General features: G+C 35.4%; 1 protein-coding gene across 1 annotated transcript in view; it reads left to right on the top strand.

The window, feature by feature from the left end:
* The window catches only part of TRPA1 (transient receptor potential cation channel subfamily A member 1), a 74673-nt gene extending 57525 nt beyond the window's left edge, over nucleotides 1–17148 (top strand). Inside the window, exons 22-27 of the mRNA XM_043994090.1 lie at nucleotides 4407–4536; nucleotides 4872–5054; nucleotides 7410–7478; nucleotides 14595–14705; nucleotides 15894–15991; nucleotides 16947–17148. Coding sequence (XP_043850025.1) covers nucleotides 4407–4536; nucleotides 4872–5054; nucleotides 7410–7478; nucleotides 14595–14705; nucleotides 15894–15991; nucleotides 16947–17148 — 793 coding nt within the window. The remainder of the gene's footprint in view (nucleotides 1–4406; nucleotides 4537–4871; nucleotides 5055–7409; nucleotides 7479–14594; nucleotides 14706–15893; nucleotides 15992–16946) is intronic.
* Nucleotides 17149–17563: the final 415 nt, after the last annotated feature.

The raw sequence follows: 17563 nt of genomic DNA, 5'->3' as shown, positions 1-17563 counted from the left end.
GCCTCTTAATTTTACAAAATAGGAAACTAAGGATCAGAAAAGTTAAGTGATTTTTTTCCCCCAAGGTCACACTGGTTGCAAGTAGTAGTGATGGGATTTGAACCCAGGTCTTCTGACTCAAATCCAGTGTTCTTTTCCACTGCACCATGTTCTGTGATTAAAAAGTCAAAAAACAAAACAAAATAAAACACTGCTGTAGGAGTCTTCAAAACTTAGTTTGAAACTAAGTTAATTCTCTGACCAAGAGTCAGTAACTTAATATCCCTGAGTAGCTTCTTATTCTGTGAAGTAAGGGGATTTGCCAGTTTCCCTTTCCCATAACATCTATTTTTTAAATAAATCAGATTTCTCTGCCTGAAGCAAGTGTCTGAAGCCTACTTTGACTGCTAAACTCTTGCAGCTTCAGCTAACAGAGACCACTCCATAAGTTTAAGAGTCTCCAAAGCATGGATCTTTAAATGTTTACTAAAGATCAAAGACATAGAAGATAAGGCAACTGTTTCTTTAATGAATAGTCATGATCCATGACTGTGGGCAAGGCACATGAATTTTAAACAACAGCACAAGGGAAATCATTCACATTTATAGATATGATATCATTGTATTTATTTTATCTTTAATTTATTAAATAAAACAAGCATTTCCATAACAATAGAATAAAAAGAAATGATTACACATGAAACTGAAATTTTATTATGTAGAGCTTGCTATTCCTTTTAAATATATAATGAAGTTATCATGTAAATTTCTTTTCTTTCCCTGTTTGTCTTTCTTCCCCCTCCCACCCTGACCCTGGAGGTGGCTACTATTCAACACAAATATATATATATATATATATATATATATATATACAGAGAGAGAGAGAGAGAGAGAGAATTTTATTACCTCATTTCCTATTATGATTACTTTTATTTCTTTTACTTCTTACTGCTAGGATTTTCAATATAATACTGAATAATATTGGTGAAATTGGACATCCTTGTTTCACACTTGATCTTACTGAGAAGGCTTCTAGCTTATTCCCATTACAAATTATGTTTGCTGTTTATCAATTTAAGGAAAAGATCCATTTATACCTATATTTTCAAGCATTTTTAATAGAAATGAGTTTTATACTTTTCAAAAGCTTTTTTTCTATATCTATTGATATAATCACATGATTTTTAAAAAACTTTTATTGTTGATATAATCATTTAGATTAATAATTTTCCTGATGTAAAACCATACCTGCATTCCTATTATAAATCCCATTTTGTCATAATTTATAATCTTTGTAATATAATGTAATCTTTTAGCTAGTATTTTATTTAAAAGTTTCATATCCATATTCATTAATTTTAAGAATGGGAGATACAGAGTTAAAACCAAAGGTTAGAGTAGAATTTATTGAGCTTCAGCTGATACAAAAAAACCCCACAACGGTGGTAAGCATTTATGATCTCAGATAAAGTTATGGCTAAAATAGATTTAATTAAAAGAGATAAACAGAGTAACTACATTTTGATAAAAGGTACCATAGACAATGAAGCAATATCAATACTTAACCTATATGCAGCAAATACTATAGTACCTACATTTTTAAAAGAAAAGTTAAATGAATTAGAGGTGGAAATAGTAATACTACTGTAGTAAGGGATTTCAGTCGTCCCCTCTCAGAACTAAATGAATGTAACCAAAAATAAACAAATAATAAAGGAATCAAGGAAGTGAATAGAATTTTAGATAAGCTAGATGTGATAGATATCTGAAGAGAATTAAATGGAAATAGAAAGTGATACATATTTTTCTCAGCAATTCATGGTACCTTTACAAAAACTAGCCATATTAAAAATTTTATAATTGAAAGCAGAAAAGCAGAAATATTAAAAGTATCCTTTTCAGATCACAATGCCAAAAAAAGTATATTTAATAGGGGACCATGGAAACAGGTTAAAAACTAGTTGGTGATTAAACAACCTAATCTTAAAGAATTCATTGATTAAAGAATAAATCAGAGAAACAATAAATAATTTCATCAAATAGAATGACAATAGGCAGGCAAAAGTGGTAATCAGAGGAAAATTTATATTTCTAAATGTTTAAATTAATAAAATAGAGGAAGAACAGACCAATGAATTGGGTATGAATTTAAAAAAAAACTAGAAAAAGGGGGCAGCTAGGTGGTTCAGTGGATAAGGCACCAGCCCTGGAGTCAGGAGTACCTGAGTTCAAATCTGGCCTCAGACACTTGACACTTACTAGCTGTGTGACCCTGGGCAAGTCACTTAACCCCAATTACCTCACCAAACAAAACAAAACAAAAAAACTAGAAAAAGAACAAACTAAAAAATCCCAATTAAACACCAAACCGGAAATCCTAAAAGTTAAAGGTGAGATTAGTACAATTGACTGTAAAAGCCATTGAATTAATAAATAAAACTAGGGGTTAGTTTTATGAAAAAAACAAAAAAGAGAAAAGAAACCAAATTAGTAGTATTAAAAACAAAAGTATGAGTATAACACTAATGAAGGTTAAATCACTTATAAGAAGTTATTTTATCCAATTATATGCCAATAAATTTAACAATTTAAGGGAAATTGAAGAATATTTACAAATATATTAATTGCCTAGATTAGCAGAAGAGGAAATAGAATATCTAAATAGACCTATTTTAGAAAAAGAAATTAAAGAGGCCATAAATGAGCTTCTTTTTTTTGTGTGGGGCAATGGGGATTAAGTGACTTGCCCAGGGTCACACAGCTAGTAAGTGTCAAGTGTCTGAGGCTGGATTTGAACTCAGGTACTCCTGAATTCAGGGCTGGTGCTTTATCCACTGCTCCACCTAGCTGCCCCCATAAATGAACTTCTTAAGAAAGAAAAAAGCACCAAGACAAGATGGATTTATAAGTCACTTCTTTCAAACATTTGAAGATCAATTAATTTCAATATTAAATAAATTATTTGGAATAATAAGCAAGGAAACAATCCTAGAGCTTCTTTTTCTGAAACAAATATGATGCTGATATCTAAACCAAGAAGAGTAAAATCAAAGAAAGAAAATTATAGGCCAATATCATTAATATATTTTCAATAACCCTAGACCTTCTAGACAATCATAAGAGTCAGTATCAGTTCCTGGGTCAACTCAGTGAGCTGAGACAGAGATGAATAGGAACTATTAGATGAATGAGTAGCTCATGCTCCCCACACCTTTGCTGATGAAAGGAACCAGCATACTGGTAAGCATGATAGTTATCTTAGACAGCTACTGGTCAGGAGGCAAAGGTCCCAATCCAATGGACTCTTTATATATTTAATATATTTAATAGCACTACTTGACTTGCATCAACACCTAGAAGAAATTTTCACAAATTTTTGTTGATCATAGTAAGGAATCATTTATATTAAGACTTATCATTGCTTCTGGGTGGAAAAAATCAAAGCATTTTTCATAATAATATCTTTAATATCAGAAGGTTAAGATACTTACCTATTTCCTTTTTTTGTTCCAGACATATGGTTTTTTTGGGGGGATTTTTTGCGGGGCAATGGGGGTTAAGTGACTTGCCCAGAGTCACACAGCTAGTAAGTGTCAAGTGTCTGAGATCAGATTTGAACTCAGGTACTCCTGAATACAAGGCCGGTGCTTTATCCACTGCGCCACCTAGCTGCCCCCCAGACATATGTTTTTCAATAGCATATAAAATTCCCTGTATAGAAATGCCTCTCGCTTATAATAAATTAACAGTTCGTTTTCATTTTTTTTTTTTGCGGGGCAATGGGGGTTAAGTGACTTGCTCAGGGTCACACTGCTAGTAAATGTCAAGTGCCTGAGGTCGGATTTGAACTCAGGTACTCCTGAATCCAGGGCCGGTGCTTTATCCCCTACATCACCTAGCTGCCCACCATTTTCATTTTTAACATACTTTCCTGGAACAGTGAATGGAAAAGTGACTTGCCCATGTCACAGAGTTAATATGGGTCAGGGACAGGATTTGACCATAATCTAATCCACTTCAAGACCAGACCTCTATCTAGTACCCCATGTCACCTCTCTTTGCACTGTTAGTCAAGATACAATTAATTTAAAAGGCAGGTTTCCCATCTAACCCACAAAGTGGGTAACTAACTTCAGAAGAAAAATTATCTATACACAAAGTCACTTCTGCCTTCGTGTCTCATAACCCAGGGCTGCCTTCATTTAAAATACACTTTAGCTTTCTGATCTGTGAAGCCCAGTTTGTGGTCTGACAGGTTGTAAAAAGGAACTGATTCTGGGTAAAGAAACAAATGAATGAAAGAGCACTCACGTGGCACATACTATATTCCAAGTACTGTGTAAGAATCAAAGTAACCAAAATAACAAAATATATAATTGGAAGTAGAGCATTTAAAAATTTTTGTTTGTTCTTATCTTTTTTCCTAGATTCGAAAATTGTGGGATCTATGTTGTAATGTTGTTAGAAATTACTAAAACATTGCTGAAGACTACTTTTGTATTTTTCTTTCTGATTTTGGCTTTTGGACTTGGATTTCATGTTCTTCTGGGTTTCCAGGTAAGATACCCACTATGACTGCTAACATTCTAAATCATGAAAATAAATGTATATCTATTCGTTCATCATCTTTTCATCTTTGAAACTCATTTTAGCACTTTTTATATGGTGAATCCTCATTTAATGTATGTGAATGGAAGGGATTTAACCAATATATCTGATTTTCAAAACAAGAGATCATAACAAATTTGTTTTTTCTGTTGGGTTTTTGTTGCTGCAATAAAGCCATCACTTTCTTTTATGTGTATCCTTTCTTCATGACTTATTTTGTGGGTGGGTGGATCTCATATATTGTTTGTGAACTTTCTTTTTATTACCTTCTTTTTTATCTACAGAATGCATTCAAGACCCCAGTGCTCTCTGTACTCCAGACCTTTAGCATGATGCTGGGAGATCTTAATTACCATGAGGCTTTCCTTATGCCATTACTTGAAGATAATTTGCCATATCCCTTTCTATCAATTTCATTCCTTATAATCTTCACCCTGTACGTTCCAATTGTTCTAATGAATTTACTTGTAAGTAATATTTATCCATTCAATAAGTAGTCACATAGTTCTTTTCCTGTTGATGGCTTGTAATCAATAAGAATGAATGCTTGGTATAATGATTGTTTCTTGTAATTTTGATCCTTCTTCCATGATGCACCACTTGGCTATTACAAAGAAGTACTCACTCTAATGCTCCATGGTGCAGAATCTCCCTCCTCCCCACACTACACTGTATATTTTAACTCCTGACCTCTGACTCTAAAACAGGTAGAGTGAAAAGGTTATCTTGGTGAGAAATGTCTACATAGGATTTTATAGAATGTTTATTAGTGTTTTGATCAAAATCTTAATTAATTCCTTTAAATTTTGTTTTGTTATTTTTGCTTAGCTAAGAATGATATTCTATTAGATAATATTCAAATGAAAATACTTTATAAATATTTGTCCAATATGCTACTTTTATTCTTGTTTCTTGCCTCAGAGGCAGCTAGGTGGAGCAGTAGCTATAATATAAGTCCCAGAGTCTGGAAGACCTGTGTTCAAATCCAGACTCAGGTACTTACTAGCTATATGACACTAAATAAGTCATTTAGCCTATGTCTGCGTAAGTTTCTTCATCTGTAAAAATGGGAATGATAATAGCACCTATGTCCCAGGGTTGTTGAGAGGATCAAATGAGATATTTATAAAGTATTCAGTACAGTGTCTGGCACATAGTAGGTACTTAACAAATACTTGTTTCCTTAACTCCTTAAATTTGTTGGATTCTGAAAAGTCTTATTAGATAAATGCTGATATTTTTTCATACTTCTTGGTATTAAGTTGAAATTCTTCAGAATTGAAATAACTACTTCCCATCACCCCATTCCTTCTGGAGATAGAAACCAAAAATGGCTTATCCCAGTTCCTAATGTATCCCTAAGAGTGCTCTTTTTTTCTTACTTCATCTAATTCTTGATTCTTTATGGTCTCAGTTCAATGATTTTATCCTTTACATATTTTCCCATTTCAGTGGTGTCTGTCTTTTATTGAAAACTCCTAGAATAGTAATTCTGGAGCCATTTTGGAGTTGAAACACCTCATTACTTCTTTGATTTTACAAAATATCATGGGCTTCCCATGGCGTTAAGTGGAATAAGAAATAGCTAAACTGAGGCATGACTCCTGGTCTGGTGCAAAGCAGGAGGGCCATTTTATTATGATCTTGCAAGAAAGGGCACACACTTCCAAAGAAGTTGTGCAAGAGGGCAGCTAGGTGGCACAGTGGATAAAGCACCAGCCCTGGATTCAGGAAGACCTGAAGAATCTGGCCTCAGACACTTGACGCTAGCTGTGTGACCCTGAGCAAGTCACTTAACCCTCATTGCCCCCCAAAATAAATACATACATACATACATAAATGAATAAATAAATAAATCAGAAGTTGTGCAAAGCATGTTAGTCTCAGCAAGCTTATATAGGTCCCTAATGCAAAGATTCCTTCCCCCATTTTGCTGTTTATCTGGCTATTCCAGATGCACATTCTTCCTGATATTCCTAAACATGTATATCCCCCTACCCCATCCCCACGGGACAACTTCTGGACAGGGATTTCACAGTTCTCCTGTTACCTGACTTTAGATAACTAACTGCTAGCTCAGCAGGAAAAAGAAGAAAATTTAGGAGAGGGAGAGAAGCCCCTGGGACTTGGACAGTGTAGTCTGGCCTATCTGAGAGGAACATATTCCTCTCAATTGTAACTGCTAGCTCAGCAGGAAAGGAAGGGAATGGTGGGGAGGGAGAGAAGAAGCCCCAAGGACTTAAACAATATAGCCTGCCCAATATTTCCTGAGGAGAGCACATTTCATTCATCCCTCTCATTCGGCATTTATTTATTTATTTACTTATTTACTTATTTGTTTGTTTGTTTATTTATTTATTTTTTGCAGGGCAATGGGGGTTAAGTGACTTGCCCAGGGTCACACAGCTAGTTAAGTGTCAAGTGTCTGAGGACAGATTTGAACTCAGGGAGTCCTGAATCCAGAGCCGGTGCTTTATCCACTGCGCCACCTAGCTGTCCCCATATTTATTTTTAATAAAGTCCTACTCTGATGGTCCATTGTAATGTGAAAATAATACTAGCCAATATAGTGTAGGATGGACATATGGGCCCCAAATAACAGACTGTGTCTATAATCAGATGATCAGGCTACCTAAATTTAGTATATCCTAAATATTTTTTGGTGTTAATGGTTTTGATAAAATAGAATCTATAATCCTGGATATTTTATCCCACAAAGGGGTATGTGCATTTTAACTAAGTCTCTAGAATGTTAATAGCAATGAGTTAATATTAACTAATTAACCTTAGCAATATAATAATAATTTGGTAATACATTACAGATTGGTTTGGCAGTTGGTGACATAGCTGAGGTACAGAAGAATGCCTCTCTGAAAAGGATTGCCATGCAGGTAAACAGCATGTGTATAAATGCATGGGGACTAATACTAGAGTGATTATTTTTTGCATATGAACTCATTGATTTACTGAGAACAAATTGTTATTGAGCAGTTATTTGACAAATATTTTCAAAATAATTATTTGAATTATTCCCAAGATCTTTTCCATTTTGTCTTGACTACTTTTCATATTGTCTGCTCTGTTGGTTATAGCCAAAATAATAGGAGAAATGTCCTTTCTTCACTTCTTAGTATATAACCACCCTGCCAGTGATTGAATCCAGAGGTAGATATGTCCCACTGAGTAAGTGATCCTGTCTCTAGTCAGCTGTTCACTGTGGAGCAGGAAAAAAAAAAAAAGCTAGAGGACACTAGGGGCCTCATGCTGTGTTGTCCATGTGAATCTTAACAGTCAGCCCTGAGGTTGTTAACTTGTCAGAGTGGAGAGGTCTGGGGGACGGAAGAGAGACAGAATTTCACAGTTCTGATAGTATAACTAATGTGGAGATAAGAACTTTTTCTTAGCAACGAATTCCAGGAATAAATGTATCATCCATCTTCTTATATAAATGACATTGGATAACATAAATGGATATGGTTTTGCAGAAGACCCTAATGTTTTTCAAATTTACCTTTTTTGTGTTGGTCCCCTATAAAAACTGGTGGCTAAATGAAATGAAGCTTAATTAGGTGAAATCATTTCTTGTATGAGTTAAGATAAATCATCCAGAAGTGTTGCTTTGTTATTATCTAAATTTATATAGGATGGAATTTAGAGAACCTAGAGGGAAAATTAGTTTACTGTGTCCTTTAGCTTGTCTTTGCCAAATATCCAATTCATTTCAACAAGCATCTATCTATCACCTACTATATACCAGGCACTGTTCTGGGTCCTGGGAAATACAAAGAAAAAAAATAGTCCCTTCCCCCAAGAAGTTGTCACTCCAATAAATATCCAAGATAGCCTTCCTTTGGAAACTATTAGATTACCATCAATACAGGAGGAGTTGTTTGCCAGGAACCTGGAATGCTGAAATTCTGTATTATGAATTTGAGAAGGATCTTTATTCTTTAGATTCTGAATGTTCTAGAAGCTGAGTTGACATTCTCCTTTGAATTACTAGAAGCCTGACTTTTATTTTTGCCCAGTCAGAGGGCCATAAACACTCCCCCAAAGAGGTAGTGGGTTGCAGGAGTTCCAGTGAAGAGAATGAATTTTTTTTCTCTGAAATAAGTTCAAATCTTTCCAAAGAATTGGATAATTTGTATCTACAGAGTTCCACACCATAAATAATAGAAGGGATGTTTATGGTCTGACAAGTTTAGAGATCACCTGACCTTCTTTTTTTTTTTTTTTTTGGTGAGGCAATTGGGGTTAAGTGACTTGCCCAGGGTCACACAGCTAGTAAGTATCAAGTGTCTGAGGCCGGATTTGAACTCAGGTCCTCCTGACTCCAGGGCCGGTACTCTATCCACTGCGCCACCTAGCTGCCCCATCACCTGACCTTCTTAACTCTAATCTTTCATAATTATTTTATCTCCTGTTGTTCATTCATTCATTCATGCACTCATTCATTCAACAGACAGCTTTTAAATCTCCTGGAAGTGCAATGTACTAGATAGTCTGAGGAGATAAAGGACATAAAAGGTTTGGTCCCTAAAGGACTGTGAATTGTTTAAAACTTTGAGGATGCTGAGAGAATCATCATGCTATCCAAGGGGGGGAAGGGTGGGTGAACTGATCTAGGTTGGAAAAATGGAACAGATCAAAGTTTTGATGCTGATCAGTATTGAGACTGGGTTTATGAAGAGCCTCTACACTTCCAGTGTGGGAGGGATATAGAGATCCTATATAATAAAAAAAATATATGTCAAACCACAAATCTATCTATAACATCTATATGCATATTCACACATGCATGTACATACAATTGTAACCATGTGTATGTCACAGAGGAAATAGGTGGTGGGGGTCCTTAGGTATTCCTCTTTAAAAAATGACACCCTTTTGAAGTCAATCCAAATAGAATAAAATAGTCTTTTATTTGTGCATTTAGAGAAAGTGACCAAGAAGGAAATCAAAGACTTCCCTGGAGGGGAGAAAATGGCTTAGAGATAATATGATTATCTGAGGCACATTTCTCCTCTACCTGGAGAGAGATCCAAACATTTACAGGGGAAGGGTGCAGTAGGGAAGGATAGGATGACCATCTCACTATGGAAAGTTTCCTTTGGGGGTGGGGAAAGCTGGAGTTCTCTCTGTCCCTTGGTGCAGCTCAGGCAGCAGCCATACTTAATGAGCTTATCTCCTTTCTTAGGTGTGTCCATCATTTTGCTAGTAGGCCAATTTAAATTTTAATAGTCCCAGGGGCAGCTAGGTGGCACAGTAGATAGAGAACTGGCTCTAGAGTCAGGAGTACCTGAGTTCAAATCCGGCTTCAGACACTTGACACTTACTAGCTGTGTGACCCTGGGCAAGTCACTTAACCCCAATTGCCTCACTAAAAAAAAGAAAAATTTTAATAGTCCCAACCCCCATGTCAGTGTATAGATACACATCTATGCATATAAATAAATATATATCTACATTTGTTTGCATACGCACGTATGTGTATATATAAACAAAACTCACAGACAAAATCTAGTTGAGGGGAGAGTTAAGCAATAAAGCATTTACTGAATGTCTCCTCATTAGCTATGAAGTATGTGTCTCACATTATAGTAGATGCCATTAACAAGACAAAAAATTACACTACAAGTGTACGTTAAAACTTATTGGAAAGAAAAAGAAACTAACATATATAGAACAAGTAAATGTAAATGATGAATAATATATAATAAATGATAAATTTGGGAGACACTCTGCTAAATTTGTTAAGAAAATGTTTTATAATGTGACTTGAACTGAACACTGAGGGGTGAATAGAATTTAAAGGGTAGAAAGGCATTAACATTCTAGATAGGGTAATGACACAGGTGGGTGGGTCTGTTTCTTAGGTATTCCTCAGTAAAGAATTTTATACTCTTGTACACAGTCCAATCAGAATCAAAGTCATCTTTATTTGGTGCTAGGGAAGGTGACCAAGAGGAAAATCAGAGGAGGAAAAAGAGTCCAAAAACATTTCCTCAAAAACCAGAGGAAAGGCAAAGCTTTTATAGAGGATATATTGGGGGGGGGAGGGGAAGAGGGGGAAAGGGGGGAACTTGAAACCAGAAAGTTAAGTGAAACTGAAACAGTTGGTATTACTTTCCTGAGTTCTGGGGTCGAAGGTTACAGATTTTGGAACAGGGATAATCCTGTCCTCTGAGATTATCTCTTTCTCCTGGCTAGCAGTAGACACACCTGGTTTAACATTTGGCTTCCTGCTATCCTGTTATCTGGTCATCTTTTTTGTTTTCACAGGAAGAGCTTCCCAGGCCCTGCTGCATCTTTGATTTTGTTTCTCACAGGAAAAACACCTTCTGATAGATTTTTAGACCCATGTCATCAATGAAATGAGCAAAGGCAGAAAAGTAGAAATTAGTATTTTTTGTTTGATGGAAAATGAGAATATTTACTTGACTGAAGGAAAAAAATTCATGTTCATTAATATTTAGTTGAATCCAGATTATGGGAGATCTTGTATTCCAAGGTTAGGAGGCTGAACTTCACTTACTATACATTAGTAGAATTATTTAAGATCTTGGGAAAAGAAATGACATAATGGAAATGGTATTTTAAAAAGATTAGGGGGCAGCTAGGTGGCACAGTGGATAAAGCATCAGCTCTGGATTTAGGAGGACCTGAGTTCAAATCCAGCCTCAGACACTTGACACTTACTAACTGTGTGACCCTGGAAAGTCACTTAACGTTCATTGGCCCCCCCCAAAAAAAAAAGTTTAGTATCATAATGTTTTTTAAGCTCATTCTGATATAGAGGAAAGAGGCAGGAGATCTCTAATAGTATGCTTGAAGTAATGTCAGTTAAAAGTAAAATGGAACCCTAGACAATAGTGGCCCCTTCCTGCTTTTCTAGTTTTGTTTTTGTTTTTGTTTTTGTTCATGTATATACTTCACTACCCACCACATACTCTACAATCCAGCAGCACTGGCCTTTTTCCTATTTATCTCACAGGATCCTCTATCTCTCAGCGAAGTGAAGTTTTAGTAGACTCAGGCCCATATTCAGGATGCTCTCCCTTTCCCCCTTCAATTCAATAAGCATTTAGTAAGCACCTGTTACTCTTCAAGCACTGTGTTAAACCTTGAGGATACAAATAAATTTTTAATAAAAGACAGTCCTTGCCCTCAAGGATCTTACAGTCTAATGAGGAAAAGACCACATACAAAAGGAAGCTGAAAAAGAGGGGGAAATAGAGGAAGGAAGACAGGGCAGCACCTGGGAGTAGAAGACAGAACTACTGATGGAGAGCTGTGAAGGTTGGAAGGGTATGAGCCCTCTATAAAGCAAGGCTTTGGGAGGAGTTCAGGCAACTAAGGGTGAGTTTAGAAGGTATAGAGTGTTTACATTTGAGTCATTCTTGATGGTGATGAGATTTGAGATGATTTGGGGGGGGGGGAACAGAGCAGTTGATGGAGAATCAGCAGAATCTTCACTTCTATCTTTTCTTCAGCTCCAATCTCACCTTCTGCAGGAAGCCTTTCCTGCCCTAATCCTACCCTCCAATTTCCACTGTTAGTGATTTCTCTATGAGATTACCTTCCATTTATACTACATATCTTGTATCTTGTGTGTGTGTGTATATATATATATATATACATATATATATATATATATTTCACATTGTATCTACCATTAAAATTTGAGTTGCTTGAGGGCAGACCCCTGTTTTGTTGTGGTGGTGGTTGTTTCGTACCCTCGTTTCATAGCCTAGTGCCTGGCACATAATCTTTAATAAATGTTTGTTGACTGTGACAAACACAATTTACTAAGAGCTGACTGATCTTCACTTGGTCTCCATTCCCAGCGGACTTTCTCAGTCCCAGACTCTGTGGATCTCCCAAACTATCCTTTCCCAGAGGTTCCCAAGCTTTCTTCCTGGACTTCAGCTTATTATGCAAAAATGAAATAAAACAAAACAAAAAAACCTAATGGAAATTTACTCTTCCCAGAGGCAATCTCTTCCCTCTCTTGTTCTGTCACCCCCTATAAATGCTGTCCCCAGTTCCAATCTTTGGGTTATGCACTACTCCAAATTATAATGCAGCTGCCCTGATTTAAGGCCTTAATTTTGTTACATTGATTGTTTTTTTTTTAATTAATTCTCAGGTTGACTTCAAACACATCATAGTAGCGGAATTGGAATAGAAAGATTAAATCTGTGTGACATTGCAGAGGAATAAAATCACTACAACACAGCTTCTGTTTAGATGGTTTTGAGAAAGCATTATATGGTTGAGAGTGCTAGACTTGGACTTAGGAGGTGTAGGTATAGGTGTTATTCCTAGTAATGGCCAATTATGATATAGGACCCTAGGCAAATGACTTCTCTGGAATTTAGTTTCCTCATCAATAAAATGGAAATATTACTACCTCAGACTTATTGGGAGGAAGATGCTTTGTGAACTTTGTACTATATAACAAGTAGATTTGACCTAGTATTAGAGAATAGGGACTACAACTGAGAGTCAGGAAGATCCTGAGTTCAAATCATGCCTCAAACATTTACTGCCAGTATGACCCTAGGCAAATCACTTAACTTCTCTCAGGCTCAGTTTCCTCATCTATAAAATGGAGATGATGACCTTACCCTGGGCAGTTAGGTGGCTTAGTGGATTGAGCATCAACCTTGGAGACAAAAAGAACTAAATTCAAATCTGGTCTCAGTTACTTACTATAGCTGTGTGAATCTAGGCAAGTCATTTAATCCTATTTGCCTCAGTTTCCTCTTATGTAAAATCAGTTGAAGAAGGAAATGTCAAAGCCATTCCAGTGTCTTTATTGAGAAAGCCTGAAATAGGCTCTCAGAGAACTGGACATGGCTAAAACAACTCAACAAGAACAAAAATGATAATACCTACCTGACAGGATTGTTTTGAGGATCAAATGAGATGATATGTGCAGTACTTTGCAGACCATAGAGTGATATATAAATACTAGTTAATGTTATTGCTATTATTATTAGGAGCTCTTTGATGAGAAAACTCAGATTTTCAATAATGTGCTGGCAAAGTCTTAACTGATTGGCTAATTGACTTCCCAGGATTACAAAGCCACTATATGTCACAGGGAGAACTTGAATCCAGGTCTTCTTGGTTATAAAGCTAGTTCTTTATCCACTTTGCTGCACTGCCTCTCATTATATAATAAAAAGAAAAGGGAGTAGTCAATAATAGTTCCAATGTTGTGTACTTGGGTGAATGGTTTCTTAATTAACAAACTTATTAAGATGGATTGGTGGGAAGATGGTAGTTTGTCTTGTTGAATCTTTTTGATGATGGGACATACAAGTGTGAAGGTCCTATGGTTCATTGCAAATGGAGCACTGGAAAGCAGGTGAAAGGGCAAGAGAGATGGAATGGAATGGAAAAGCATTGTTTAAACACTTAGTATATGCAAGGTCCTCTATTAAGTGCTGAGAAAGTCTCTGTTCTTAAGAAGTTCATATTCCAATCAGAAGACAACACCTAAATGATGGTTCATGTGCTTATTTAATTCATGGCAGATCAAAAGCCAGATAGTAATTGAGGAGGGGGTAAGTAATGGGGCAGATGGCAAGACCCCATTGACCTTGGGACAGGGGAGATACATATAGTCATATGGGAATAATTGTCTTAGACATCATATTGAAAGCATGGAAAATGAATGAATTCTCCAAGGGAGGGGATATAGAGGAAAAAGAGAATGACTTTTCCCTCTATGTGTTCTTCCTTGTTAGCCCTTCCTTCCATCATATGCTGTGTACTGGATGGGTACTATGGGATGAGATAAAATATGGGGACTGAGGTTGGTACCTAGCAGAGTAGCAAGGATAAAGTAGAACTGAGGGGAAAAGGAGAATAATTTCTTAAATGATTTTTAGTAAAAGAGTAATATAATGGTTCAGCTAAATTTTATCATTAAACTATATGTAATTTTTATGATCATGCTAATGACTATATTTCTGCTGTATTATTATGTGTGTTAGGTTAAACTTCATACAAGTTTAGAGAAAAAACTGCCATATTGGTTCCTAAGTAAAGTGGACCAGGAATCGATCACTGTGTATCCTAACAAGAGAAAGAAATATGGATTTATGGTAAATATATGAAATCATAAATAAGTTATACTTCTTGACATTTATATGGTGTTATTTCTCAGAACTTCTTTTCTGGATTTTGAGACTAATCCTGTCAATGAAGGAAGTAATAACCCTTTTTTTTAACATTAACTCAAGTCATGAGGATAATTTGAAATGGATGAGAAGAGATGATTTAAATAGATCCAAAGATGCTTTCCCAAACTCAGTTATTTCCTCTCTTCTACATGATAGGGCAGAATATTTTAATTTTCACAATATCTTTATAATAGTGAGTAGTCATTGTTGTGGGTATGGTTGAAAAAAAATTGTGACCTGAAGAGATTAAGAGGTATAATTCATGGTCAAAGTGACTTTTTCAGGCATAACTACTTTGAACCCGGGGGTCAGGGAGAAAGCAACCTCCCATGTTAGTACGTTAGTATCCTTTTAAAAATCTAATTTTCATACATTTTTTCCTTAACGTTAACATGTACAGTATCATATAGTGGAAGGGATTGACTCTGAATAAATATGGACCTAGAGTCTTTGTCATTAAAAGCTTTTGATCTTGAGCAAAGCCTCTGGCTTAATGCAAAAATACAAAACATTAGGCATTATATATAAGATCCTTGTTAAAGGCAATAATTCATTGACAATCTGTAAAAGTTTTAGAAGAATTTATTTCCAATAATTAGCAGGTTTGAAAAAATGAGTCTAGAAAAGACCTTAATTAGTGAAGGTTCTGTTTAGTCTTCCTTGAAATTATATCAGTCCATAGCTGCATACCCTTATCTCATTTAATATAATAGTTTATAGAAGACTTGAAGAAAATTGACCTGGCATACTCTACTCACAAACATATAAGTTACAGACTATTATTTGATGATTGTCCTCTTACTCTGTGTGCATTTATGTTACAGATAAGATGAAAGACTACTTTTTTCCTCTACAATGAAAACTTCCCAGGAACAAATACTCTTACAAGCATTTAAATTTGATTGGGAAAATGTGGATAGTCATTTATGGCATAATTTCATAAAACAATTTACCATATGCCCATTTGAATTTTTGCCATTTAGTATCATTTTACTGAAAATAATTTTAGAGAATTTATTTCCAATATAGCACTAAATTGTATTATCTGAGATTTTAAAAAAATCTTGAACTAACCAAATGATAGTTTAATTGTCATGTTTTATTTCACAGAGTTTATTCCATTATTGTTTTTGTTCTCGATATACAAAACCAGAAACACAACATACTGATAAAACTTTAGAAGTTGAAGTTTTGAAGCAGAAATACAGGTATTTGCTTCTTCTTCCATATTAAATAACCTCATGGCTAATTGTGAATTAGTGTCAGTTTATTGTTTTGCTTAATTGACTGTTATTGGTAGCACGGAAGTAAGTGGAAGTAAAAGGTGCTTTTCTGGGCTATTTGGTATCAATGTTTGGATCTCATCTATGCCCAAGCTTTCTACATTTATTTGTAAGGAATTATTTTGAAAACGTTTAGGAAAAATTGTTATCTACCTAGGCATTTTATTTAGGCGTGCATACTATGGTGATGTGATTTTTCTAGAAAACATGTTTCGAAGAACCTGAAAAACATTATTTATCCCTTCATTATAAAGCTCACAACTTCATACAGACCATGTGGATAGATGCAAAGTGTAATAAATCCCTCTTGAAAATACTCAAATAATAAAATTGCTCCTTGAGAAAGAATCTGTAACAGAAAAAGAAAAAAAAAAGAAAAAAAAGAATTATGAGCTAGGTGGTGCAGTGGATAGAGCACCGGCCCTGGTGTCAGGGGTGCCTGAGTTCAAATCCGGCCTCAGACACTTGACACTTACTAGCTGTGTGACCCTGGGCAAGTCACTTAACCCCAATTGCCTCACTAAAAAACAAAAAAAAAAACAAACCAATAAACAAAAAAACAGAAAAAGCACCAACCTTTCCAGCTTGTTCTACTGAATATAAATGTTAAGGCAGAAATCATTTTGATTTGAATGGTTCACTTTTGCTTAGCATATCTTTCCTAATTTATACTTAACTAAGTAAAGCTCAGATATCCCGGGCTATCATATATGTTACCTTCTTCTCAGATTCCTTGCCTTGGAAGTAATGACTTGGAAGTGGGCTTTTGGCTGGATTGAGAGGAGAAATGGAATCCCAACTCTTGCTGTAGCTTAGTCATTATGCTGAAAGAGAAAATTAAACTGAAAAATCAATTAATGAATGATATATGTTCCTTTAGATTGAAGGATCTTTCTATGCTCCTGGAGAAACAGCATGAGCTTGTTAAGCTCATCATTCAGAAGATGGAGATCATTTCTGAGGCTGAGGATGAAGACAGCAGTTTTTCATTTCAACAAAGATTTAGAAACAAACAGTTGGAGAAAAATAGCAAGTGGCACAGTGTGCTAAAAGCAGTAAAAGCAAAAAAACCTTGTGTTTAGAATCACAGTTATTCATTCTTTTCAGTTTGCTGCTCGTGTTAACTTTATTCATGTGGGAGTTTTGCTCATTTTATCATATCCACTTTCCATTTGTGAGGAAAAGGGAGTTGTGATTCTCACTTCGTGATCAATTTAAATAGAATTAAATGTCCTTTAAAGTTTATATAAAATTAAACAACCCCTTTTGACCTCCCTAGCATGTTTTAGTCATTGAAAATATCTATTTTTAAAATATGTCCCTGCTGATATCTTTAACTTGGAAATCCCTTATTATTTGGGTGAGTTAAAAAAGAAATTCTAGAACACTGAGAAAAACTTCTACTCAAATGATAAGGAGTCATAAATATGGATATTATTTTAGAGCTCAAATGTCAATAAGCATACTTCTGGGATGTTTATCTTGAATAATAGGTAA

Source organism: Dromiciops gliroides, chromosome 1 (assembly GCF_019393635.1).
Source record: "Dromiciops gliroides isolate mDroGli1 chromosome 1, mDroGli1.pri, whole genome shotgun sequence".
Taxonomy (NCBI): domain Eukaryota; kingdom Metazoa; phylum Chordata; class Mammalia; order Microbiotheria; family Microbiotheriidae; genus Dromiciops; species Dromiciops gliroides.
This window is presented reverse-complemented; position numbering and strand designations above follow the sequence as displayed.